The following is a 25,651-nucleotide window of genomic DNA, read 5'->3' on the forward strand; positions in this document are numbered from 1 at the left end:
GAGCACACACAGGGCGTCCTGGGAGATTGCAGAAACGCTGCAGAAAGGAGGGCGTGGCAGGAGCCTGCAGGACCAACGTGGGGCCAGGGATGACCCAAGACGGGTGTCAGCCTTCACTCTCCCCGGAGACCAGCAAGTTCCCAGCCACACCACCCAGCTTATGGCCCCCAGGTGTCTTGGCCAGGTGTACCAGACGCTGCCCAGCCCTGAGATCTGCGGCTCCCAGAAGGAGCACAGGAAAGCAGTTCTCACCCCTCTGGCTGCTCCAAGTCGCAGGCGGACCTCAGCAGTCCTGCTGGGAGAAGCCCCACCCCCCCGCCCCGCCCCGAGCTCCCAGGCGCCCACTGTATGAGTTCAAAGGGGTTGAGAACAGGGGCCAAGCAACTAACAACCCTCAGCAGCTCCTGCCGCAGGACAGGGACACGTCTGGGTCTCCCTCCCGCTCCCACGCAGCCTGGGGGTGGGGACGGCAGCCCTCGCACCCGCACCCACACCACGGATGCCGGCCGAGGCGGAGAGCAGACAGCAGCCAGGACTCCGGGTGGTCCCACCCTTTACTTTGCCCCAACCCGGGCGGGCCGCCCTCCTCGGCTCAGCCGCCCGGAAAGTGAGTGTTACAGCAAATGACCCTATTTGTACTTTCTAACCCTCCCGCTGCCTCCCCCCCAAAAAAACTGTACATGAGTTTACAAACATATTAACATATAAATAATGAGAAGCGTCCCGGGGGGCCTCCCAGCTGTCTCTGCTCCGCGGGGTGCGGTGGGGGGGGCCTCCGGTGGCGGAGCCGGTGCAGGAACAGCCCCTCTGGTGGCCCCGGTCCAGCTGCCCGCAGAGCCCGCAGCCCGGGGAGATCAGAAGCCACTTGACCGCCCGGTCATCGCTCCGGCTCAAGCTCGTGCTGGAAGGGGCGCCTCTTCTCCCGACAGTGCTTCTTGTGGGCCGGCCAGTCCTTCTGCTGGCACTGGGAGCCGCAGTAGCGCGCCACCTGGCAGCGCCCGCAGATGTTGAACTCCCGGAGCTGAAAGGACACAGAAGAGCAGCGCTCCGGTCACACGGCAGACCTGCGAGGACCTGGCCGCCCGTGCGCCGAGGCCGAAGGGTCTGGGCCCCGGTCAGGCAGTGACAAAGGAACGCCACCGCAGGGGAGAAGCCGCGAGAGGGCAGTCCTAGGGGAGGCCCGGCTCCCCCACCGCGCACCTGCTTCTCCATCATGGTGCAGGGCGGGTAATGGCACTCGTAGTAGGTGCAGGACGTCTCCTCCTCCTCCACCACGTCCCCATTGGCGTTGTAGTACCGGGTCACGTTCAGGACGGGGAACTGCTCCTCTATGGGGTCCGTGGGCAGCTGCTGAATCGCCAGCCAGTATAAGCTTTGCTCCCTTAAAGAGAGAAGCAGGCGCTTCAGGATGCCTTGGCCAGGAAGGGTCAAGGTATGGAGGTGACAATGAGTGACCCCAGGGTGGACCAGCTGCTTCCTCTTCTCAGGCTGCCCCGCCCCCAGCTTTGCAGCTTGACTCTCCTTTGGCCCACCCCACTGCCTGGGCTCACCTCTCTGGAACATCCAGTATGTAGCCTGTTTCATCTTCCCACTAAAAGGCACAGGGCAGGGCTTTGTCTGCCTTGCTCGTCAATCTCCCCAACGCCTGGGACGGCTGCACACAAGACAGGCACGGAGATCACGTGCTCGCGGCCCCGAGGGCGCCCACATCTGCCTCTGGTTGGCCTGCCTGCCCGATTGCTGTGAGCTGCTCTACACCCCCCGAACACTTCTCTTGCTGGACAGGGCCAGAAGCTTGTAAGTGCCCGCAACTGCCCCACAAGAGGCACGGGCGGTGGGGTGAGCACAAGGCAATGAGCGGCCCGCCCTGGGGCTGGCCTCCAAAGGAGGCACCTCCCGCACTTCGAGAGCAAACGGATGGGTGGACCATCCCCTTCAACCCACCCACCCTCTCTGGAGACCGGGCCGGGAGGGACTTGGATAAAAAAGGGAAGGGTCTGGCACAGCACTGTAAATCAACTATACTTCCAAAAAAAAAAAGAAAAAAGGAAGGGTCACCCTCTTCTAATGTGACAGACAAAAATTAATTCAAAATGGATCAAGGACCTAAATGTAAGACCCCAAACAATAAAACTCTCAGAGAAAACAGGACAAAAGCTTCACAACATCGGATTTGGCAATAATCCTGGATATGACACCAAAGGCACAGTGACAAGAGAAAAAATAGGCAAATTGGACTCCATGAAAAGTCAATTATTTTGTGCATCAAAAGAGACAATCAGGGACTTTCCTGATGGTGCAGTGGTTAAGAATCCGCCTGCCAGTGCAGGGGACACAGGTTCGAGTCCTGGTCCGGGAAGATCCCACGTGCCGCGGAGCAACTAAGCCTGTGCACCACAACTACCGAGCCTGCGCTCTAGAGCCCGAGAGCCACAACTACGGAGCCCACATGCTGCAACTACTGAAGCTCACACACCTAGAGCCCGTGCTCTGCAACAAGAGAAGCCACCCCAGTGAGAAGCCCGCACACAGCAATAAAGAGTAGCCCCTGCTCACCGCAACTAGAGAAAGCCTGCGCACAGCAATGAAGACCCAACGCAGCCTAAATAAATAAATAAATAAATAAAAACTTTTAAAAAAAGAGACAATCAATAGACAATCAATAGAATGAAAAGGCAACCTATAGAATGGGAGAAAATATTTGCAAACCATATATCTGATAAGGGGATTTGTACCCAGAATATATAAAGAACTCTACAAGTCAACCAAAAAAACAAATGACCCAATTTCAAAAAGGGTAAAGCATCTGAATAGATATTTCTCCAAAGAAGACATACAAATGGCCAAAAAGCACATGAAAAGATGCTTAATTTAACATCACTGATCATCAGGAAAATGCAACTCAAAACCGCAATGAGACCACCTCACACTCCTGGATGGCTACTATCAAACAAACAGAAAACAAGTGTTGGTGAAGGTACGGAGACACCGGGGCCTCGGTGCGCTGCTGGGGGGAAGGTAAAATGGCGCAGATGCTGTGGACAACAGCGTGGGGCTTCCTCAAGAAGTAGATGGAATTATCCTATGATCCTGCAATTCCACTTCTGGGTGCACACTCTGAAGAATCAAAAGCAGGGACTCGAAGAGCTCTTTGTACACAGCAGCATCGTTCACGACAGACAAGGGGTGGAGGCAACCCAAGTGCCCACTGATGGCTGATGGATAAACCAAATGTGCCACACACACACACACACACACACACACACACACTCAATGGAGTATTACTCAACCTTAAAAATGAAGGAAATTCTGACACATGCTATGACATGGATGAGCCTCAAAGACATAAATGAGGCGAAGTGAAATAAGGCAGACAAAAAGACAAATGCCATATTAATCCACTCAGATAAGGTCCAAGGACTTGTCAATTCACAGAACAGTAGGCACCAGGGGCTGGCAGAGGAGATGGGTGGGGAATTAGTGATTAATGGGGACACAGCTTCGGTTTGGGAAGATGAGACAGTTCTAGAGACAATGGTAGTGATGACACACGACAATTTGAATTTGCTTAATGCTACGGAACCATGCACTTAAAGGTGGTTAAGACAGTAACTGTTATCTGTATTTTGCCACAATAAAAAGATTTTTTTAAAGAAGAAAAGGGTGAAAGTCAGGATGTGGGAGAAAACTGGCTACTTTCTGAGCCCTTCAATGAAGTCCTGGAAGACAGAGGTGAGTTTCAGTCCCAGCCGGCTTTTGAGGGCAGAAAGGGAGGAAAATGCACCTTTGCAAAGAGCACCTTCCACCCGGCTGGGCCGCCCTTGTGGCCCCACTGAAGTGATGCCAGGAAAGCAGAGCAGAAGGTAGGTGCCTGGCAGGAGCTGTGCTGCCAAACCGCCCGCCTCACATATGGGGTGATTCCTACAAAGAGCCGCCATGCGGAGGCCACTGAGTGAGATGGAAGGATACGTGACGCCGGGCCAGCGGGGAGTTCAGGCCACCCTTGGGCTGGCTCTGCCCGGACAGGTGGAGGACTGCTGACGGGCCGACCCCAGGCTGGCAAACTAAGGCCAACCCCAACCCCTCTGCCCCTGGGCCGACCAGCAGGGAGAGGCCCCTGGGGTGGTCCTGGGCCTCCTGGGAGTGTTCTCAAGGAGAATGGGGCAGCTGGGCCATGGCCTGGGGGAGACCACCGGTGGGGCAGCCCTGAGTGTAACAGACCCTTTTCCAAACAGGTCTTCTTAACCGTGGTCACCTCATCTCACAACAATACGTGGTGCTCAGATGGACAAATGCTGAGATCCCAGAAAGACAGACCCATCGCTGGGTGACACGGTGGGCAGTGTCCCTCCAGTGTCTGCAATGGGCAGCAGCAGACCTGCATGGAGCCAGGGAGGGTGAGCCCCAGGCCTGCCCTGAACCCATGTGAGTGCTGGACAACTTGGGGGAAATCCACAGAGGCTGGTGTTCCGATCAGCCGCCCTTATACACAAGCTTCCTTCTGTTGATGAAAGAACCCTCCTGCCCCCAGCACGGAGACAGAAGTGACTCAAAACAAGCTGACTTCCCCACGCCACCAGAGACGCTCCTGAGACCTGGAGGTGGCTTTGTGGCTTTCCGCATCTCAGCAGGGGAGCCATTAAGGGTCCTATCTTTGCTTCAGCGAAATTGGGCTTAGTTTCTGTCACTTGCAACCAGAAGTCTAGACTCACGTAACCTCCAGGAAGATGAAAATCCTAACCCAGCTACCACAAGAGGATCAGCCTCCCTCAGGAGGGGGTCTTAGGATCAGCCTCTAACAACAGAGCAGAGACCCCCAACGCCTGGAGACCCACCCCCTCCCCTCGTACAGAGTTATGGATACCCCTCCAGAGCTATAGCAGCATCAGATTGGATGTGGCCTTCTTACACCTGGGGACCATCCCCCACCAGCAAGCCCAGCTGGCCGGGCAATCCCGCCATTTCCTACCTCCAGTGCATGGGGCTCTGCCAAGACCCCAGTGGTGACCACTGCAAAGATGCCACCCAGTCTCCATCCTAAGAAACACTGACACCCCCGCACCGACCTCACCGACTTCTGCCTGTAGGGGAAGTCAGTACCAGCACCGCCAAAGTCAGGAAAAGCTGCCCAGGGGCCCGAGGAGACGCACAGAAGCCCTAGGGAGCCCCTAAATGATGCACAGGTGGCCAGGGACACCCTGGCTCATTTTGGCTCCCATCCTGCTGGTCCCCCAGCTCTTCCTAAGGGCTCCATGAAGTCACAAGGGGCTTGTTCCTGGGGCCACGGGAACTGCCCTCGGAGCATCCCCTCCGCCCAAATCCTCAGGACCAAGGAAAGGTGGAGGCCGAGTCGCCAACCCCCGAGCCACACTGTCCTGCTTCCTTTAAACCACTGACCAGACAAACTGCTTACAAAAGAGCATGACAGCAAGACCCATCTACCTGTGTGCACAGGGGCACCCCTGAGATGGAGACGGCTCCTACATCTCCAGGGCGTCCTGCCCGCCTACAGGGGACCGGCCCACACAACCCCTCTCCCCGCAAGAGACAATTCAGAAAGATAAGCCTCCAAACGGTCTCCTCCCCCCGTGAAAAAAAAGGGGACCCCCGCACCCTGAGAGAAAACGGCCAAGGTCACCAAATCCACAGAAGCCTCAGAGCACAGAGTAGACGCGGGCCCCTCTTGGCAGTGAGCTTGGAGGGGCCGCCCTCAGGGGCATCTCGGCCACATCACCAGGCCCCAAGAAGACCCACCTCTGCTTGCTGGAGGTCTCCTCGGCTCTGGGCCGCCAGCCCCATGGCACTAGCTGCAGGTTGTCCAGGCGATTGTCCACAGTGACAGCGTTGAGATGCACCACCTGAAACCCAGGGGCGATGCCCCCTCTGTGCCGCTCCCTAGGAAACAGACAATGCTCCAGATGGGCTCCCAACCCTCCTGAACGCCTCAGCCGTGTGCCCTGAACTGGTCCCTCGTCACACCGACGGGACCCATCAGGAGCAAGGCTGCAGAGAGGAACCCAAGTATGTCAGTCTGTGGCCCAAACAGGACAGGCCACGTGGACAGCCCAGCCCCTGGATTTAAGAGCTAGGCTGCAGGGAGCGAAGGAGGGAACCCGAAACCATCTCACACACAGCCTGGAGGACACCCCACTTGCGTGGTCCCAAGCACTTCGGAACCTCGCTGTTCACACAGAGGAGAGGAAGGCCCTTCCCCAACCCAGAGGAGGGGCCAGACCCCACCAACCCCCAGAGGAGGCTGTGTCCCAAACACACCGAGCAGAAAGGGCGCTCAGCCTGCAGACTCTCTGGCTGCCCTGCCAGTGCCACAGGTCGCAAAGCAGCCACCCCTCCGGGATAGTGACAATGACACAGAATTAACTGGGAGACCTGGGGAAGGCACCATGTGTCAACAAGGGGTCTGCTGGCTCCACGAGCCCCGTGCACCTCAAGGCTTGCGCAAATCCGACAGGGCAAACAAGCAGCTTGGAACACCCACCACAGCAGCTCATGAAGGAGCCTTCCCGACCCCCTTCCTCGGTTCTTGTCAAAGGCGTATGCAAATATCTTAGCACCATTTCCATCTGCGTCTACTTCCATCCGGGCCTGAGAGAAAACAAGAAAAAGCTCTGTTAAAAAGCCTCTGATTATCAACAACATTCCAAATTAAAAAACAAGCCAGAGGGACAATCCCAGGCCTATTCCTGGGACCCTGGGGGTCTCTGGAGTCTCCCAGACACATGGCACCAAGAAGCACCCTCCTCTAGTGGAGGCAAGACACAGTCACTAACCACTGTTTGCAAAACATTGTGGACACAGAGAAATAAATCTTCCTACCCTTAAAAAAAAAAAAAAAAAGCCCCACCCAGTAAAAAGAAGATAAGCCCTAGACCAAGTAAGTGTAAAAGGGTGACATCGGAGGTAAGAGTGGGTCCACAGACTCGTGGAAGGAGGAGTGCGCGGGTGAGGACTAGAGGCCAAACAGCTTCATCAGGTAGGAACAGCAGAGGGCGAGAGAAGGGGGGGCAGCCCTGGAGAGTCTCCCAGGGCACAGAAGCTTGTCCAACTGAACTCAATCACAAACATGACACAATTTGTCTCCTTTTCAGGAAGAGCTTGCAACCAGGCGGAAGTGGGGGAAGACCAGCATCGCAGAGGCGGTAGGGGGCTCCACGGGGCAGTGACAGACAGACAGCTTGAGATGCTCACGTACCAGGTCTTGCCCTCACATCACAGGGAAGAAAACCCACCCCTTGTGACCCTCCTGGGCATGACTAAGGGCATGCTGGCAAAGGAACGGCGTCCTTACCTCGAAGGAGTAGCCCTCCACCAGCGGGATGTCCTGCTCATCTATCAGTGTGTACTTGGTCTGGAAATTAACGTTTCAAGACGTTACATTTGGAATCAGTACGAGGTACCGACAATGAGCAGGAGCCGCCCCTTGAGACTAAGCGAGCTCAGCAGGCGAGGGGCCGTCTACTCTGAAAGCAGGTGGAGGTGCCAAAGCTTGGTCCTTCCCCACTCCTGACTGCGCAGAGTCGCGGCATCAGGCTTCACTTCCCATCTGCTCACGAAGAACCAAAAGAAGTGCCACAGGACTGGACAAGTACTAAGCTGTGCATTTTAACGTGCTGATAAACCTAGTCCAAGAGTATGACGTCACTGGAGTAGAGGGAGGGGGCCGGGATTGAGGCAGAATATGCAGAAGGTTTCAGTTAACATTTATTTTATTTATTAAGCCAGGCGGTCCTCACACAGGTGCTCACTGAATCGTCCTTCCTACCTCTGTCTGTCTAAAATGTTCCAAATAAAAGTTTTAAGGGATGACATTAGTGCAATCAGTCACTGAGTTAGAAGGGACCTCAGAGCTGATGGGGAGCCCACCCTTCCCTAGTTAGAAAGTCACGTCCCCTTGCAGGAAGGGCAGGAAACGGTCCCCAAAACGGACCAGTGTCATTCTCGCTTGGAAAGCTTTTTTCTAGCATCTGAATCGGTTTTACCTTCATCTGACTGCCTCTGCTCCTCTCTCCCACCAGAAGCTTCCGCCGCTGGTGATGGGAACAGGGTTCCCATCCAGGGTAAGGTCCGTGGCTGGTGCAGCTGCACGGCCGGCCGGCTCCTGGAAACAGCCAAGCCTCAATGCCCACAGGTGCCAGGAAGCCCCAGCCTCGAACACGCGGAGGGCGGGGCCAGGTAAGGGAGAGAAGCAGAGGGAGGCCCTGCTCTGGCGAGGCCCACTGAGGCTCAGCCAGACGGGGCCGCCGCTGGCAGCACGAACCCTGCCCGAAGCTCACTACGGACCGGCAGGCACAGGCGGCGCGCACACGCAGGTCTCGGCGAGGAGCGAGCGCGCCGCCTCGGAAGGGCCTGCGCTCCCCGCGGCCGCAGGCGCAGCCACAGCCCCCTGCTCCCCCGGCCACGGCGCACGGCCGGAGTCCCGGGCCACAACCGGAGGAGGGCTGCCCCGGGAGCCAGGCCGCCGGCCCGCCGCCCGCAAACCGCCCGGCCCTTGCCCGTGCCCCGGCCCGGGTCGGGCTCCCGATTCAGCCCCCGTCCCCCAGCCTCTCACCCCCGACTCCGACTCCCAGACCCCGCCCGCCACCCCCAGCTCCGGTCCGGCCCCCTGCCTCGCACCCCGGCCCCCTACTCCCAGAGCCGGCCCGGCCCCCGGCCCAGCGCCCCAGTCCCCCGGCCCGACCTTAGCCCCAGCCCCGCGTCGCTCACCTTCCCGGCCACCCGGCCGAGCCGCACGATGCCCAATTTGAAGTCGGTCATGGCCGGGCCTGCGCTCGGCCGGCGGCGCCTCTCCCTCAGGAGGGGCCGGGGCCGGGGCGGGGCCACGGCGAGCCGGGCGGGCCAGTCGGATGAGTCGGGGTCAGGATCGGGGCCGGGCGGGCGGGCGGGCGGGACGAGGCTGGGCCGGGGTCGGGCCGCCGCCTCCTGGCGCCCGCCGGACCTGCCACGCGCCGCCGCAGCCGCCGCCGCGCGCTCCTCAGCGAGCGGGGGCCAGGGGCGGAGTTCGACGCGGACACACCCCCGCGCGCCGCCGCCCGGCCAATGGTGGGGCGCGCAGTGCGCCGGCCGGCGCGCGCCGCCACGACGCAGCCAATGGCAGGAGGGCGAGTGCGCCGGCGCGCTGAGGAGCTGGGCCAGCGCGGGGGAGGGGCGCGGTCGGGGGCGGTGCCTGCGCGGCCGCCCGGCGCGACGTCAGTTTCGCGGGAAGCTTTGTGCGGGAGGCCAACCTACAGGCTCCCGGCCCCGACCCTCTACCCAGACACCGACCCGGCCTCCGCCCTCGCCCCCGCGACCCCGACCCGGCCCCCGCCCCTCGAGGAGGGCGGCCTGGCTCCGCGCCCCGGGCCTTCCGGGCTCTGCAGGTCGGGGTCCCTGCGGGACTGGCTGCGGCTGCCGGTAAACCGTCCCCCGTCCTCGGACAGCGGGCAGGAGGCCGGAGTGGGGACAGGGACCCGGAGCCCAGGGGCCACCGTGGCGTAGGGGCTGGGTCCAGTGCCGACAGGCCCGCCCTCCTCCTCCCTGGCCGCCTCCACAGAGGGGCCCGGATCAGGACCCTGTAGCCCAGGGGTCCCCAAACCCCAGTCTGTGGACCGGTACCAGTCCGCGGCCTGGGTGCACAGCAGGAGGTGAGCAGTGGGCGAGAGAGCGAAGCTTCATCTGCCGCTCCCTGTCGCTCGTATTACCGCCTGAACACGCCCCGCCCCCCATCCGCCCCCGCCCCCGCCCTCGGTCTGTGGAAAAACTGTCTTCCACGAAACTGGTCCCTGGTGCCAAAAAGGTTGGAGACCGCCGCTATAGCCCATCCTCGGGCTACACCAGCCTTCCCTGGGCTTCGAGCCGGGGCGCTGAACAGCCTGGGCCAGGTCCTTCCTGAACAGGAGCTCCAAGGGCTGAGGACTTTGGCGGGGCTTTACCTGTCTCCTGACAACCACTCCAGCGGGCTCTCAGCCCCAGCGCCCGATGAAACCACTCCACACCGGTGCACCCAACAAATTGAAAACCCCTGTTCTAGCGAGGGAGGCAGAGAAGGCCCGTGACGTGTGAGTTATATGCCATGTTAAAAAGTGATCAGTGCCGTGGGGAAACAAGTAGATCAGCATCAGGGAGTTGGGGATCCAGGAAAGGTAGTGGGCGGGGTAGGCCTCATTGCCAAGTAATTTGAACAAACTGGGAGGAGGAGGAGGAGTGAGCCATGTGGGTTCTAGGGGAAGAGCATCTCCAGCAGAGAGAAGAGCCAGTGCCAAGGCCATAAATTGGGAACACGTTTGGTGTGTCTGAAAAGTGGAGGTGGCCACCGTGAGCAAAGGAGTGCATGAGAGCAACAGGGGACAAGGCCAGAGAGGTGGAGGACGGGAAGGGGGTCATGTAGGCTCTCGTGAGGACTTTGACTTTCACACTCAGAAAAGTGAGCCACTGGAGGATTGGAGCAGAGGAATAGCTGTTCAGTGCATCACACTGTCTGATGGAGACAGTGCCAGAAAGAGTGGAAGCAGGCAGTCTGTTTAGGAAGCCAATGCAAGCACCCACCCAAGAAACGATGATGTTGGGACACCTGTGGTGGCAGTGTTCTGTAGCAGTCAGGATAGCCCTGGTTATGCTGCAGTAACAAACATTCCTCAATTCTCAGAAGCTTAGCAAAATAAAAATGTATTTCTCCCTCAGGCTTCACGTTAAGGTTATAAGGCAGTTGAATATGTGAATATGGCGTTCAGGGAGGGGTCCAGCCTGGGGTACAGATTTGGCATTCATTAGCATACTTGTATTTAAAGCCATACAGCTGGATGAGCTCACCGTGGGAGGAAATGCAAATAGAGAAAAAGAGAGGGAGAAGATTGAGCCCTGGGTACTCTCATACTAAGAGAGTATTTGAGAAGAGAAGGAGCTGGTAAAGAGCATGAGGATGTCAGGTATGAGGGAAACCAGGAGAGGGCAGTGGGCCAGGAGCCAAGTGAAGACAGTGCTAGGGTGAGCGGGAGGGATCAGCCTTCTCTGATGCTGCTGAGAGGTCCTGGTCAGTGGGCCCTGGGAATTAGTCAATAGAGCATGCAGCACGAGGGCACTGGTCACCTTGACAAGTAAGTGATGGAGGAATAAGCCCAACTGAACGGGCTAAGGGGGAGTGGAAGGAGAGGCTTGGAAACCTTGAGACTGACAACTCTTCTGGGGTGTTCTGGCTGAAAAGGAGCAGAGAAGCGACCGAAGCGAGAAAGAAAAGGCAAGTCCAGAGAGAGTGTTGGTTTTATAGTGGGAAAGGAAGCAGCATGTTGTCCACCAGCAGGAATGAGCCCATGGAGGAGAAAGAGGTGAGGCAATCGCCTGAGAGGGGAGGGCGGGGGCTGGCCTCTGACAGGAGCCTGGATGGCTCAGCTCAGCCACAGCTTGAAGAGGAGTCTGAGAGGTGAGTGGATGTGGGGGTGGGAATCTGGGGGGTTCTCTTCTGATGAGAACGAGGCCATCAGTTGAAGGTGAGAAGGGAGTGTGGTCCAAGGAGAGAGGACCAGGAGGGAACTAGGAAAAGACAGTAGGGTGGCCTGGCAGTGTCAAGGGGACCCGTCCGCGTGACTGTGTGTTTTCCTCCAGCCTATTTAGGCTGCCCCCGAGAAGGCGAGGAGAAAGGAGAGCTGGATTCAGCCAAGACTGCGGTTATGCTGGGCGAGTGCAGTGAGGTGAGGGGGAGACAGCGAGCTGTCTAAGAGGGATGCTTGCCTGGGGCATCTGAGCTCAGCAAGTGAAGAAGAGAGGACACCGGAGGGGGCAGATCCGAGGGTCGGAGGTCCCAGTGGGTTCAGAGGATAGCTGATAGAGGAAGTGAGCGAGGCCGGGAAGTGCTCCAGAGACTTTTGCAAGGGGCTGCAGGTGCTAGGGGTGATGGTGTCTCTGTTACCCGCTGATCTGTGACAACCTCACCCCCCCAAACTTCATAGCTTAAAACCACATCAACTTATTATTTTGCACAGTTCTGTGACTGACTGGGCATCTTCTGTTCCACACTGTGTCAGCCGGATACCTCCTTCGGTTGGACTCAGCTGGGAATTTGCCCAGAGCACCTCATTTTCTTCCATGTGACCCTATCCATGCAGGAGAGCTGGACGGCTTACCATGTGGAGGCTCTGCTCTAAGTGATAGGTCCCAGTGGGCCTCTGCTTGAATCACACCTGCTAGTATCCCGCCGGCCAAAGCAAGTCACGCAGGCGAGCTTGGAGTCCGTGTGGGAGGGCTGTGCACAAGAGCATGAGTCCTGAAAGTGTGGCGCGTTGTGGGGGCTACCGGTGGAACAGGCTGCCCCCCACCCGTCCACCCTCTGACCCCTAATGATGCATGCTCCTCCCACGTGAAGACGCTAGAACCACCACCTCAGCGTGGCTCTTGGCTTATGATGTGCAACAAGGCCAGAGGCAAGTTGTCTGCCCCCCGAGACCCAACGTTCCAAGGGGAGGCACAGGATAAGTGAATAGACACCCGGTTCAAAAAGGAAAAGGGGGTGTGCCCCCTGCAGCCACGGATGCACAGCAATGTTGAAATCCAGCAGACAGCTGTCACAGTGTTCCTTTAAGGGCTTGTCTGCTCCCGGCAAGTGCTTCCCTAACGCACCCACCCTTTTTTATGGCTCCCAGTGGCTTCTCCCTCTGCCTCTTGGCCCTGCATGCTCGGTCATCCTCCCTTTTCCATGGGAAATGGGCCCTGTTTGCTGCTGAGTAGCTTCCTCAGCCTGCTTCTTGCCTGGAGACAGTTGAGAGCCCAGAGGCCTCTTTTACTTTGAACTTTGTCCATTGTAGTTCAAGCAAATACAACCCCTAAAAAAAACTTTGTGGATTTTCTAGGTATCAAATTATAACACATTTTATTAGACAGAAGCTACACTGTAAATATCTTTGAGCGGCTCCTTTCTGCTGGGGACATCGAGCGATGTGCTGTGGCACAAAGACCTCAAGACGCCTGGAGGCGCTTCTGTATGGCTGACAGCACCTATGAGGGTCCCGCGCCCTGGGAATCTTCAGAGGTCTTAACAAGGGGTCATATGCCATGCCCTTGGATTTCTCTTAACCCTGAGGTCGTGTTTTGCTGCAGTGTCCTGGATTTGATCTTCCCCGTGACGCCATTTCTTACCTTGAGAACCTTTGCTGCCTGGAAAGGCTGAGGCTGAGAAATTGTTTTTCTTTTCCAGCTGCAGGACCTGGCTTGAAATACTTCCTCCAACTTCTGCTGGAACATGGAACATTACTTCTTTAGTTCATTTCTCTTTTATTTCACTTTAGCATAAATGACTGAAAGAAGCCAGTTGGCCCTTTAAGCTTTCTGCCAGGAAAATCAGATCCTTAGATATATTTTCTGCCTTCCCCGTTACCACAGGCAATGGTGTCCCACTTTTCCGCCAATACCTGACTGGGCTCCGCCCTTCTCGGGCCTCCACCAGCAATGTCCTTACTGCCTGCCAGGTCCTCCTGCTGCCTGGTTCCAAAGTCAGGGCCACATTTCAGAATTCTGTGATGGCAGCGTCTCACTTTTTTTTTTGTTTTTGAATTTTATTTTTTATACAGCAAGTTCTTATTAGTTATCTATTTTATACATATTAGCGTATATATGTCAATTCCAATCTCCCAATTCATCCCATCACCACCACCCCCCCCCCCGCCACTTTGCCCCCTTGGTGTCCATACGTTTGTTCTCTGCATCTGTGTCTCTATTTCTGCCCTGCAAACCAGTTCGTCTGTACCATTTTTCTAGGTTCCACATCTATGCGTTAATATACGATATTTGTTTTTCTCTTTCTAACTTACTTCACTCTGTATGACAGTCTCTAGATCCATCTACGTCTCTACAAATGACCCAATTTCGTTCCTTTTTATGGCTGAGGTAATATTCCATCTTATATATGTACCACATCTTCTTTATCCATTCGTCTGTCGTCGGACATCTAGGTTGCTTCCATGACCTGGCTATTGTAAATAGTGCTGCAATGAACACTGGGGTGCATGTGTCGTTTTGAATTATGGTTTTCTCTGGGTATATGCCCAGTAGTGGGATTGCTGGGTCATATGGTAGTTCTATTTTTAGTTTTTAAAGGAACTTCCATACTGTTTTCCATAGTGGCTGTATCAATTTACATTCCCACCAACAGTGCAAGAGGGTTCCCTTTTCTCCACACCCTCTCCAGCATTTGTTGTTTGTAGATTTTCTGAGGCAGCATCTCACTTTTAAGTGTCAGTGTCTGTTCCAGGTATGTGCGGCTGCATAATAATTGCTTAAAACAGCTGTTGATTTTCTAATTATTCCGTGATAAGACTGGGCTCAGCTGGTTGACTTTTCTGCTATTGGCAGGTGGGTAATTTGTCTCAAATTCTCACCATCAATTTCTTCCCTCCCTGTCAGGTGTGATGCTCCGTCCTCACTGGTCCTGTGACTGTTTTGGTGGGGGGGGGGGGGTTGGCCACACTTCGCAGCTTGTGGGATCTTGTTCCCTGACCAGTGGTTGAACCTGGCCCACAGCAGTGAAAGCACTGAGTCCTAACCACTGGACTGCCAGGAATCTCCCTCCTGTGACTGTTTTTTTTTTAAATTTTATTTATTTAATTTATTTTTGGCTGCATTGGGTCTTCGTTGCTGTGCGCAGGCTTTCTCTACTTGCGGCGAGTGGGGGCTACTCTTCATTGCAGTGCGCGGGCTTCTCATTGCAGTGGCTTCTCGTTGTGGAGCATGGGCTCTAGACGTGCGGGCTTCAGTAGTTGTGGCACGCAGTCTCAACAGTTGTAGCTCACAGGCTCTAGAGTGCAGGCTCAGTAGTTGTGGCGCATGGGCTTAGTTGCTCCGCGGCATGTGGGATCTTCCCGGACCAGGGCTCGAGCCTGTGTCCCCTACATTGGCAGGCGAATTCTTAACCACTGTGCCACCAGGAAAGCCCCCTGTGACTGTTTTGATGCACTTAATCTCGTAGAAAGTTCTGGGACTTCCAAGCCCAGGCCAGAGGACTGGCAGCTTTACCTTCCTGCCTCTTGGGGGCCTGCTCACAGGTAATCAGTCTTACTACCTGGAGACCCTCATGCTGTGCAGAACCCCAAGCAAACCATGTGGAGAGGCCTCAGGGAAGGGATACTTGAGCAGCCCCCAGCTGTCCCAGCCACCCGAGTCAAGGTGCCAGACATCTTGGCCATTCTAACCCAGGCAGATACCACACAGAGTAGAAGAGCCTCCCAGCTGAATGCAACCTAGTTTTCAGAGTAAGTAATACATTTGGGGGGTTTGTCGTGCAACAATAGACAGCCGAAACAGCCAGTGTCCCTCACGGAGCCACGGTCAGGATGTGTGAGTGAGGCGAGAAGTCTGAGACTCTTACGTCCAGGCTTTCCCTTTCTCTCTAGGTGATCTCTCCAGAGGAGTAGCCAGATATTGTCACATGGCAGCTCAGGACTGTCAGGGAATGAGAACAAAAGCTGCCAGCCCTTCATAGAGCCTGAAACTGGCATGGCATCTCTCTCTCTGGCAGTTCAAGCAAGTCAAGGGGCCAGCCCCATTCAGTGGGAGGGGTGGAACCCACCTGCTGATGGGAGTAACGGCGTGAGTGGAATGGGGTGAGAGAAGTTGTTGGGTGACGTTGTTCAGACAAATGTAAAGCCACAAGAGGGGCTGCTGAAGCCAGCTGGGGAAGGTTCTCAGAGGACAGGAGTCAAGGGAATGAGCACTGCCTTGATCATGTTTTTTATTTTCTAGATTTTTGATGCTTTGACATCTTGAGGGCCTTGCTGGCTGGGGAGAGACCGCCCTTCCCAGGCTGGCTAATTCCTAGAGACAGCAAACAACTCACCCACCAACACACCTTTCACTTGCAAACCAACCGATCCAGAGCCCACACCCCAACCACCTCCTGTCACCAGTACACCAGGCCAGTATTTCCCTGCCTAAATCACCCAGGGCCAGGTACTGGACCACTAGAGACCTCTGAAATTATTCAAACTATCCAATCCTAAACTTGCTCAAACTTGCGTACCCTGCCTCCTTCCCACTGAAAACATGGTAAAGGCTGTGGCCGAGCTTTCCTCTCCCTCCTGTTCCTGATGGCACTGGCGCTTCCCCACGTGGCCCTGCACAGTGTGGCATGCCCCACTTGGGAGCTGTAAGTTCTAAACTCTTCTTTCAAGGCAGTTGGCTTTGTGTCTGTCACCTTACCATAGCTGATTAAAACAAATCCTGGGTTCATGTTAAGACAGAGGCCAGGAGGTTGAGGTTGGAAGGAAACCTATGTGGATTCGGAAGTCAGAATTCCTGCACAAGTGGTACTGGAGAGAATGACAGTGAGTGAGTCAGGAGCTGAAATTCCCAAAGGATAAGGGGGGCAGGCCTTGGCTTTGAAGGTAACAGCAAGAGTGGAGGGGGGAATGAATTATTCTTCTGAGAAAATGAGAGTTAAGGCTGGCAGCTGTTAGGGCAAAGGGGAAAATGGTCTGGAAGTGGTCATAAGGAGTCAGGAGAGCATCCACCCTACCTGCAGGCCCAGAGGTACAGGGGTACAGGGGTTGTACGAAAATAAACATTTACACTTTAGAGCCTCCAGGGGAAGCCCGGCCTCCATGAGAGCATGAGGAAAGGAATGTTTAGAGAAAAGCAAAGTCAGGGTGGTGATGATGGTGGACATGAGGGCACACCAGCAGAGCTTCTAGAGGGGAGAGGGGGTCAGAGGAAAGGACGTGCAGAGCCCTATAGCGTGCGATTGTGGGAAACAGGTATGACCTGGGGTAAGGTCACCCATTTTCTGCCCCCATCTCCTCCATCTCAGCAGATTGATTTCTGCCATGGACACTTGTTTTTTGGGGCTGCCCACCATCCTCCCCATCCCATGTGCACCCCAAACTCCTTGTTCAGGGAGTTTGCACAGTCCTGACAGGAGTGTCAAGTTGGCCAGTCAGACCCTCCCTCCTGAAGCATCAGAATCCCGGGTAAACCAGGTGGACCTGGCGCCTGCTGCAGACCCCTGGCCCTCAGGGCCTCCCTGGCTGCTGCCTTTCCTCAGCCTGGCCCAGTGGACCCCTCAGCCTGTGAGGCCCCTCTCCTTTTGCTGGAGGGCTAGATTAGCTTTCTGTGGCTTTCACCCCCACTTCTGATGTCATCAGTGTCCTGAATAGAGTTACCATCTACAAACAAGGGTCTGACAAATCGTTCGTCCTGTCTCCCGCAGACTCATGCCTAGAAGTGCCAGTTCACTTGGGTGCCTAACAGGCACCTCTGACTCTGCCGGTCACTATTTCTCCCCTTCCCCACCCCCCAAACAACTTGTATCTAGGCCGGTTGTCTCCATCAAAAAAATGCCGCCCCATTCGCCCAGCTGTTCTGGACAAAAACCTGGCCTCACCTTGACGCCCTCCTTCAAGCAACCCCATATTTAACCTGCCAGTAGGCGCCCAGCACCTTCTCTAAGCCAAGCACGGCCTTCTCTCTCCTAGACTCCCGGATTTGCCCTCGAATCCGCCCCTGGGTATCGAGCCCCACCCCTCACCTCTCCCTCCCGCTGCTGCAGGCAGAGAGACGCTGCACGGTGGAGACCCCGGGGCGGAGCCTGAGAGGGGGCGTCGGCCCGGCCCGCCCCCTCCACAGGTGAGGCAGCAGGGGGCGCAGGTGCGCCGGGTTCCCGCGGGCTGCGCCCGAGCTCCACCCTGCTGGCCGGGGCGGGGCGGGGAAGGGAGGGTTGGGGGGACGGACCGAGGCGGGGCTGGGGGGCGGGCAGGAGCCAGCGTGGGGAGCTGGGGGGCCGAGGGGGGCGGGGAGGGGTGGGGACAAGAGGGGAGAGGGATGGGGGCGGGGGGAGCAGGGGGCCGGGCGAGGCGGGAGCGGGGGCGGGGCGGGGGCGGGCGGGAGGCCGGGGCGGGGCAGCGAGGGCGGGGCTGGGCGCGCGGCGACAGCGGCAGCGGCAGCGGCGGGGGCGGTAGCGCGCGGCCGCCCCGCAGGGCCGCGGCATGGGACGGGTGCAGCTCTTCGAGGTCCGCCTGAGCCACGGCCGCGTCGTCTACAGCCCGGGGGAGCCGCTGGCGGGGGCCGTGCGCGTGCGTCTGGCGGCGCCGCTGCCCTTCCGAGGTGGGCGCAGGGTCCGGGAAGGGCCGCACCTGCGGCGGGCCGGGCGTGGCTCCGAAGCGGCGCGCGGCCGCTGGGACCGGGACACGCGAGGCCGGGGGCGCGCGTACGGCTGCGGGGGGCGCCGCGGGGCGGCCGGCCGGGCGGCGGACCGCGGGGGTGGGAGGCCGGCGGCGGTCGGGGCGGAGCAGGGAGGCCCGGGTGGCCCAGTCCTTCCGCATCTGCCTTTCCTGTCCTCTCCGCCAAGGGCCGTCCAGACTCGGGGCGCGGGCTTCGAGCCTGTCTACTTCGCCGAAGGCCACTCTGACCTGGACCCGCGACGCTTCTGACCTTCCCTGTCGGGTCTCCGGTCCGCTGCGCCCTGCAGCTGCTGGGCCCTCACCTGGAGCCCGGCCCGCGCTGGGCTTTCTCTCCCATACACCCAGGCAGCCCCGCCGAGTGTGCGGGTCCCCGGGGGCGGGCTGCAGGGCACTGTTTACACCCAGCCCGAGGCTAGTCCCTAAGGGCTGGGAGGATCTTGCTAATCCCTGCGTGCCGTAGGCCGCCGTAGCGGGCATCTGGGAGCCGAACCTGAGCCCTCCTGGCCGGTCCCTCTGCTGGCGCAGACATCTGGGACTTTGAGACCGGGGATCCGGTTGCTGCGGCGCCCCTAGCTAGGGCTCCCTGCCGGCGCTGGCCTCGTCTGTCTGCTGCCTGAGGTGTGAACCGGGCCCTGCGGGGGACATCACACCTGGTCCCTCTGGGCCGTGGGCGAACCGCAGCCCGGGCGGGGTCTCTCTCCTGACCCCGGCTCTGAGTGTGAGGTTGTGTGGTGTGTCCGTCCTGGGGCGCTTCTCTACCTTGGGGTGCTTGGCCAGAACCACAGCTGCCGGGCTTCCCTCTGGGCCTTGACCTTCCAGGCCCCCGTGTGGTTGACCGTTCAGCGCTTGGGGTGCCCGCTGAGGATGCAGAGCCACCGTCCTCTCTGGGCAGCTGCCTCCTCCGTCCCGGACCGGTGACACCGCCCACCTCCGTAACGTGCCGCCTCTTTCCTGTCTCCCCAGTTGGAGTTTGGGGTTGGATGGGGGTAGGTGTGCTTGTGGCAGGGGCACCGGGGGGGACAGTGCAGCTCTGCTCTGGGGCACCAGTGAGAGGTGAGTGCGGCTGGCAGGGCACAGGAAGGAGGGGTGGGCCGTGGCTGGAGGACAGACGGACACCACAGAGACCCCACGCAGAGCTCTCCTCCTGGCCTGCTGCCCTGTCACCCCCTGTAGCTGGGGCCCAGGGCGAACAGGCTGTTGTTGACCACAGTGAAGGGGTGGCCTGAGCTGTGCGTGACTAACCTGGGCTGGTTAGAGCCCCACAGCCTCCACGTGGTGGGTAGGATGTGGGTAAATGGACAGCTGGGCCCCAGGAGGCTGAGGGAGTCCCTGACTGTAAGAGCCCTGAGGCGGAGAGAAGCAGGTCAGGTCACAGGCTGGAAAATCCAGCAACGACTGGCCTCGCGCCAGAGAGGGTATTATTTTCAGTTTGCCCCCCAGGGGTAGGGGGGATGCTGGTGCTGGGGCCTCTGTAGGCCTCCGGCCCTGCCGGGGTGTGAGAGAGGAAAGACCATGGTTCTTATTTTTCCTTTCCCTCAAAAGACACTTGTTGCCAGGCATTGATGCAATAGGGGGGCCCCCAGGAGGACATGGAGGGTGGGGGGCAGCAGGCCTCTGAACACTTGACTGAGGAGTGTCAGTGATGGTCTGCATTCAGCCTTGGGGACGCCGGCTGCCTTGGGAGCTGATGTGGAAGAAAGCTGGAGACCGAGCTGGAGACTGGGTCCAGCCCAGCTGGAGGCTGGGGGTCAGGCGGGGCTGCCCTGTGTTCTGCTCTCGAGGTGGGCGACGAGGGAGGGTGATGCCCGGACAACAGTAGCAGCCAGCTCCCAGCTCTGCCGGCTCCCTGGGCTCTCACCGTGGGCCAGATGCCATTCCCACTTCCCAAGGACCAATCCATCCGTCTTCATAGCAACCCTGGGAGGTGGGTGTTGTCATTCCTCTCATGTTACAGATTTGGAAACAGGACAGAGGGAAGTGGCTTGCAGGCTAGAGCTGTAGTGAAAGGATGTGGCAGAGGCTGGGCTGCCCCAGGTTTGAGGGAGCTGATGGAGGCTGGGACAGACCTTTGGGACCAGAGGGGGAGCAGGCAGACGGGGAGCAAGCAGAAGTCTTCATGTTCAGACTGCAGGTGGTACATAGGAGGAGGGCTGCTGGACAGGTGAGAGTGCTGGCTCAAGAGGAAAGTTCCAGAAGCCACTCTGGCCCAGGATCCACATGATGAGTCTCCTTAGAGAACTGGAGCAGCCCCAAACCTCCAGCTCCCCCTGTGCCTCCATTATTCCCCCGCGGAGGAGAGATTGGACAGGGATGGGAGTTTGTTTCCAGTCGGTGATTGGAGGCTGTTCATCCAGGCAGGGTCCCCGAAGGGGCCTCACAGCATATGTGCAGAGGGGGCCCTGGCACAGTCCACAGTCATTGGGAAGTTCACAGAGTTCGAGGGCCGGTTTGTTTTTCTGTGGCCAGGTGCCACCCTGGCTTGTTCACCTTAATTGTATGGCCGGGTCCTGGCTGAGTGTGTGCCTGTTTCAGCCACCCTGCTTTTGGACGCGTAGGCTATGCCTAGATTGTTTGCTATTAGGAGCAGTGTTGAACAGGGTGAACAGGGTGAGATTCTAAGGGGATCTGCTGGATCCCTGGAACGCGTGTGTAAAATTACAGCAGATCTGCCTGCTTCTTCTCCAGGGCCTCCGTCGTATCAGCCGACAGGTTGATTGCTATAAGCAAGTGTCTGTTTTTCTACCTTCTCTATGACACGTATCAGAATGTTTAATATTTGCCAATCTGATGTGTTAAATGGTAAGTCACATGAGTTTCCGTGAATTCTAGTGAGGTTAGACAGCTATTCCTTTATCTGCTGCTGTGTGGAAGTCACCTCTAAGTAAACAAATCACGCCTAAACTAAGTTGTTTAAAGCAACCATTTTATTATAACTTGTGCTGTTGTGGGTTAGGATTTTGGGCAGAGCTCGGCAGGGTGATTCTTCAGCTCCGTGTCCCATCCACTGGGGTCACTTCACAGTGCTCGGCTGTCACTGGGCCAGTCTGGGGACCATCGCACCCCTTCCAGCACACTCCATTGTTCCCAGCATTCCCAGGGCAGCCGGATTCAAGGGGGGACGCACCCTCTCCAGGAGGAATGTTTCCGGCAGTGTGACGCCTGCAATCCACCAGGACGTCTTCTAGTTACTTTACAGTCAGGCTTCCCCTTCTCTGCTCGTTCCACGCCGTGCCTCTCTTGGGATGTGTTGGTCTGTAGGAGCACTGCTGGTGTCCCAGACCTCCAGGGTGGGAACAATTCCAGGTCTGGCCCTAGGAGGGGATGACGGGTAGAGCGTGGATTAGAAATTAGGGCCGAGGTCCGGGTGGTGAGCCTGGGCTGGCACGGAGGCTGAGGGCTGGTCACTGGCAGTGCCGATGGGGCGGAGGCCGAGTCACGGGTTCGTGGAGGGCAGCCCAGTGCACTGTGGGACCAACAGGAGGCCTACATCAGCAAGGTGGGGCCTGCCTGGGGAGACCACAGACAGACCTGGTGTGGCTGCCCCTGGCCCTGGGCACTTGAGACACTGCATTCTTCCTGCCTGATGGCTTTGTCAGGAGGGTGTCAGATTCCGAGTTACCTTCCCTTCACCAGTCCATCAGGTCAGGGGAGGACGGGCAGCTGGGCAGGCAGGCTAAAGTCTTTGGCCTTGACTCAGCCCCGCAGGGAGAGGAAGAAATGGAGGGAGCCACAGGGCTACCTGTCACTGAGCTCCCACTCCCTGCCCTGTTTGGGTCTCCAGCCGTGGTGTCCCCTCTGGTGACCAGCCTCGGCTGGGCCTGGTCCAGCCATGGCCTTCTGACTGTAGTGGGCTCTGGACGGAGGAATTTGTGTTCCTGATCACAGGACGGAAGGCGGCAGCAACCCTGCTGCCTGGTTCCTGGTGTGTGTGCTTCCCCTGGGGAGTGTGGGGGAGGACCAAGCCATCTCAATGCAGAAATCAGCGCTCCTGGGCAGTACTGGCCCAGGAAGCCAAGGTGTCCCCACCCTCTGGTGTGCCAGACTGTTGGGTTCCTTATCTGCTCAGGCGGGTCTGACCACATTCCTGCAGCATGAGGGCTAACAGGTAGCTTCCTGGAGCCTGAAGGGGTGCCTCCCAGCCTAACTGACTTGCCTGAGAGGCAGCAGGAAGGTGGGGTCGGACGTCAGCTGCCCCAGAGGCCTCTGTTCACCTAGGGTTTCCCAAGCATCCCCTGTAGGGAGCTGGGTTTTCACAGGTCTGGTTGGGCGGGGGCTGGGGGTGGGGGTTTGCCCAGGGGTCATCTGGGTGACCGTCAGGGCCTTCATCTTCTGGATGGCACGACAGGTGGAACTCTGTGCCTCGCCACCCTGGCTCGCTGAGAGCACCTGAAGATGTGGCACGGACAGGAAGTGTCCTCTGGAGGGTAGCAGGCCATGTGCTGGCCTTCCCAGGGCCTAGCTGGGCGGTCCTGGGTGCTGCCCGTCCTGCCTGAATCCCTGTGCTGGGGCTAGGGAGGGGCCCAGGCCAGCCTGGTTGGGGCTCATGCTGTCCCCCCCTTGCAGCTATCCGGGTGACCTGCACGGGGTCCTGCAAGGTCTCCAGCAAGGCCAATGACACAGCGTGGGTGGTGGAGGAGGGCTACTTCAACAGTGCTCTGTCCCTGGCCGACAAGGGTGAGTCTGGGAACCCTTCCCTCACCTCATCCCACTGAGAGTGGGGTCTGTCCACCTGACTTCCCCATCCGCCTCTGGCATCCCCGTGCTAGCCCACCCTCTCCCAGGACTGTGTACCTTGCTGGATTTCTCTCCCTGGCAGGCACAGGGCATTGCCTGATGGGGGCTGGGTGGCTGAAGAGGGCCACCTTCTCCTGGATTTGGATGGGCTCCGGCCCCCGGAACAGCCTTGCCCCCTCTCCTGTTCAAGCCAAGCTCTCACCCCCCATCCTTTGCCCAGGCCACAGCCCTGTGCTGCTGAGGTGCTGGAGACAGAGGCTGGGAGCCCAGCAGCCAGATGCAGTGTGAGCTGGTTGGCTGCAGGGCCTGCTTCTGTCCTGGACCCTGTGAGGTCACCTTGTCCCCTCTCCCCTACCTCCCTTCTGTCTCTGCAGGGAGCCTGCCTGCTGGAGAGCACAGCTTCCCCTTCCAGTTCCTGCTTCCTGGTGAGAGCCCAGCCTGGCCAGGCCAGGTGGTGGCAGTTGGCGAGGGTGGGTGGGAGGCGGAGTGGGGGGCAGTTGGGTACCAGTCCCTGCTCTCTCTCCAGCCACAGCTCCCACGTCCTTTGAGGGCCCTTTTGGGAAGATTGTGCACCAGGTACGGGCCACCATCGACACACCACGTTTTTCCAAGGATCACCAGTGCAGCCGCGTGTTCTACATCTTGAGCCCCCTGAACCTGAATAGCATCCCAGACATCGAGGTGAGCCTGGGCAGTGGCCTCCTGCGTGGGCCCACCCTTGCCTGACACCCTGTCCCCAGCACAGGTGAGGCGGCCAGGGTCTGGAAGAGCAGCGGCCTCCCTGTCCTGAGCTGACCCCGAGGATCCCGCCTACCCACACTTGCCAAACCCCCTCTCTGTTCTCCTCCCAAGCAACCCAATGTGGCCTCCACCACCAAGAAGTTCTCCTACAAGCTGGTGAAGACAGGCAGCGTAGTCCTCACCGCCAGCACCGACCTCCGAGGCTACGTGGTGGGGCAGGTGCTGCGGCTGCAGGCTGACATTGAGAACCAGTCAGGCAAGGACACCAGCCCTGTGGTGGCCAGTCTGCTGCAGGTCAGAGTTGCCTCGCCTGCTGGGCCCTGTCCCCATGCGGCAGAGGAGGGGTAGGTGGCTGGCCTGCCCAGGCTCACAGGCTGGCCTTTCCCCAGAAAGTGTCCTACAAGGCCAAGCGCTGGATTTATGACGTGCGGACCATCGCCGAGGTGGAGGGCGCCGGCGTCAAGGCCTGGAGGCGGGCTCAGTGGCAAGAGCAGATCCTGGTGCCTGCCCTGCCCCAGTCTGCCCTGCCGGGCTGCAGCCTCATCCATGTGGACTACTACCTGCAGGTGGTAGGGATACAGGGGTGGGGTGGGAAGAGGGGCCGGTGGCCTGGCTCCTCACTCGCATAACCTCCCCAGGTCTCCCTGAAGACGCCAGAAGCCATCGTGACCCTCCCGGTCTTCATCGGCAACATCGCTGTGAACCACGTCCCACTGAGCCCCCGGCCAGGCCAAGGCCTGGTGGTGCCCTCAGCGCCACCCCAGGAGGAGGCGGAGGCTGTGGCTGGTGGCCCCCACTTCTTCTCGGACCCTGTCTCCCTCTCCACCAAGAGCCACTCACAGCAGCAGCAGCCGCCTGCAGCCCTCGGCTCTGTGCCTGGCGCCCCTGAACCCCATCCTCAGGATGGTAGCCCTGCCCCCCACCCGTTGCCCCCTCCCTTGTGCATCTCCACAGGTGCCACCGTGCCCTACTTTGCAGAGGGTTCTGGAGGGCCGGTGCCCACGACCAGTACCTTGATCCTCCCGCCTGAGTATAGCTCCTGGGGCTACCCCTATGGTGAGTGGGGGCCTGGGGCCTGACAGGGAGGGGGAGCCACGGGCCCCATGCAGACCTGGCTCTCTCCCTGCAGAGGCCCCGCCATCCTATGAGCAGAGCTGCAGCGGTGTGGACCCTGGCCTGACCCCAGGGAGCTGACCCCATGTCGCCTTCTCCGGACGGGCGGACCTACGCCCTGGGACTAGGCTCCCAGGGCCTCGTGCCTTCGCTCCCGGCCTGGCCCGGCCCACTCAGGACCCGCCGCTGCCCGCCGTTCCCCGCGGCCTCTGCCTCCGGACCAGCTTCTGCCCCGACCAGCCTCCGCAGCCCCCCTGTAGTCGGCCTCTCCCCGGGGGTTGGGGCCTAGAGAGACTTGGTGTAAATAAAAAGCTTCATTTGTAGAGCTGGGCACAGTGGCCTGTGGGACGCCCTCCTCTGCCGGGTGTGTGTGCGCGTGTTAGGGTAGTGGCTGTCGTGGGTGTGCCCAAGCCCCCGGGCTTCTCAGCCCCTCCCCTCCCTATAGGGCACGCCCCTCTTAGCCTAGCCCATCCGTGCACGACACGCCCCCTGCGGGGCACGCCCCTTTCAGCCCCGCCTCTCCCTGCGGGGCACGCCCCTCACCGGCCCTCTCCTCCCCGCGGGACACGCCCCTCTCCTCGGCCCCGCCCCTTGCCGTCGTTTTCCCCCCACCCACCCCACCCCCTTCCGCTCTGGGTCCCTCCTCCTTCCGGGCGTCTTGGGCCGGAAGGTGGGGGGGGCGGGGGAGCGATCCGGCCAGGGAGCAGAACCAGCTTTGGGAATCGTCCGTGGCGGTTAGCCAGGGCCGGGCCAGGCGCTTGGCCTCCCGGTTCTGCTTCAGGATTTGCCCTCGGAGGCGGGCTTGCGTGTTTGGAGCTTCAGCATCAACTTAAGTGGCCTTGTGACAGGGGGAGAAGACCACCGCTGTTCCATTTTGTTAGCATACATCTTGGGCTAGCCGTCTGGCACCCACC

The 25,651-nt window shown here is 58.9% G+C and overlaps 2 protein-coding genes across 2 annotated transcripts; one reads left to right on the top strand and one right to left on the bottom strand.

Moving 5' to 3' along the window:
* Positions 1-877: 877 nt before the first annotated feature.
* Positions 878-8,783, bottom strand: ZMYND19 (zinc finger MYND-type containing 19). The gene is made up of 6 exons (XM_065879687.1): positions 8,722-8,783; positions 7,307-7,366; positions 6,497-6,603; positions 5,755-5,895; positions 1,201-1,381; positions 878-1,021 (listed from the first exon to the last, which is right to left on the bottom strand). Exons 1-6 carry the CDS (start codon positions 8,770-8,772, stop codon positions 878-880), a joined length of 684 nt encoding a protein of 227 aa, XP_065735759.1. The 5' UTR covers positions 8,773-8,783.
* Positions 8,784-17,936: 9,153 nt separating this feature from the next.
* ARRDC1 (arrestin domain containing 1) lies at positions 17,937-25,060 on the top strand. Its single transcript, XM_065879452.1, has 8 exons — positions 17,937-18,072; positions 22,713-22,823; positions 23,258-23,308; positions 23,410-23,564; positions 23,736-23,918; positions 24,014-24,190; positions 24,263-24,680; positions 24,754-25,060. Exons 1-8 carry the CDS (start codon positions 17,955-17,957, stop codon positions 24,816-24,818), a joined length of 1,278 nt encoding a protein of 425 aa, XP_065735524.1. The 5' UTR covers positions 17,937-17,954; the 3' UTR covers positions 24,819-25,060.
* Positions 25,061-25,651: the final 591 nt, after the last annotated feature.

This window comes from Phocoena phocoena, chromosome 6, assembly GCF_963924675.1.
Source record: "Phocoena phocoena chromosome 6, mPhoPho1.1, whole genome shotgun sequence".
NCBI classification, from domain to species: domain Eukaryota; kingdom Metazoa; phylum Chordata; class Mammalia; order Artiodactyla; family Phocoenidae; genus Phocoena; species Phocoena phocoena.

Coding starts and splice junctions, on each gene's coding strand:
- ZMYND19 (XM_065879687.1), bottom strand. CDS start 8,772: ATGACCGACTTCAAATTGGGCATCGTGCGGCTCGGCCGGGTGGCCGGG. Junction 7,367..8,721: donor TCGGCCGGGTGGCCGGGAAG/GTGAGCGACGCG, acceptor GTTAATTTCCAG/ACCAAGTACACACTGATAGA. Junction 1,022..1,200: donor GCACCATGATGGAGAAGCAG/GTGCGCGGTGGG, acceptor GTGTCCTTTCAG/CTCCGGGAGTTCAACATCTG.
- ARRDC1 (XM_065879452.1), top strand. CDS start 17,955: ATGGGACGGGTGCAGCTCTTCGAGGTCCGCCTGAGCCACGGCCGCGTC. Junction 22,824..23,257: donor TCTGTCCCTGGCCGACAAGG/GTGAGTCTGGGA, acceptor CTGTCTCTGCAG/GGAGCCTGCCTGCTGGAGAG. Junction 24,191..24,262: donor ATGTGGACTACTACCTGCAG/GTGGTAGGGATA, acceptor TAACCTCCCCAG/GTCTCCCTGAAGACGCCAGA.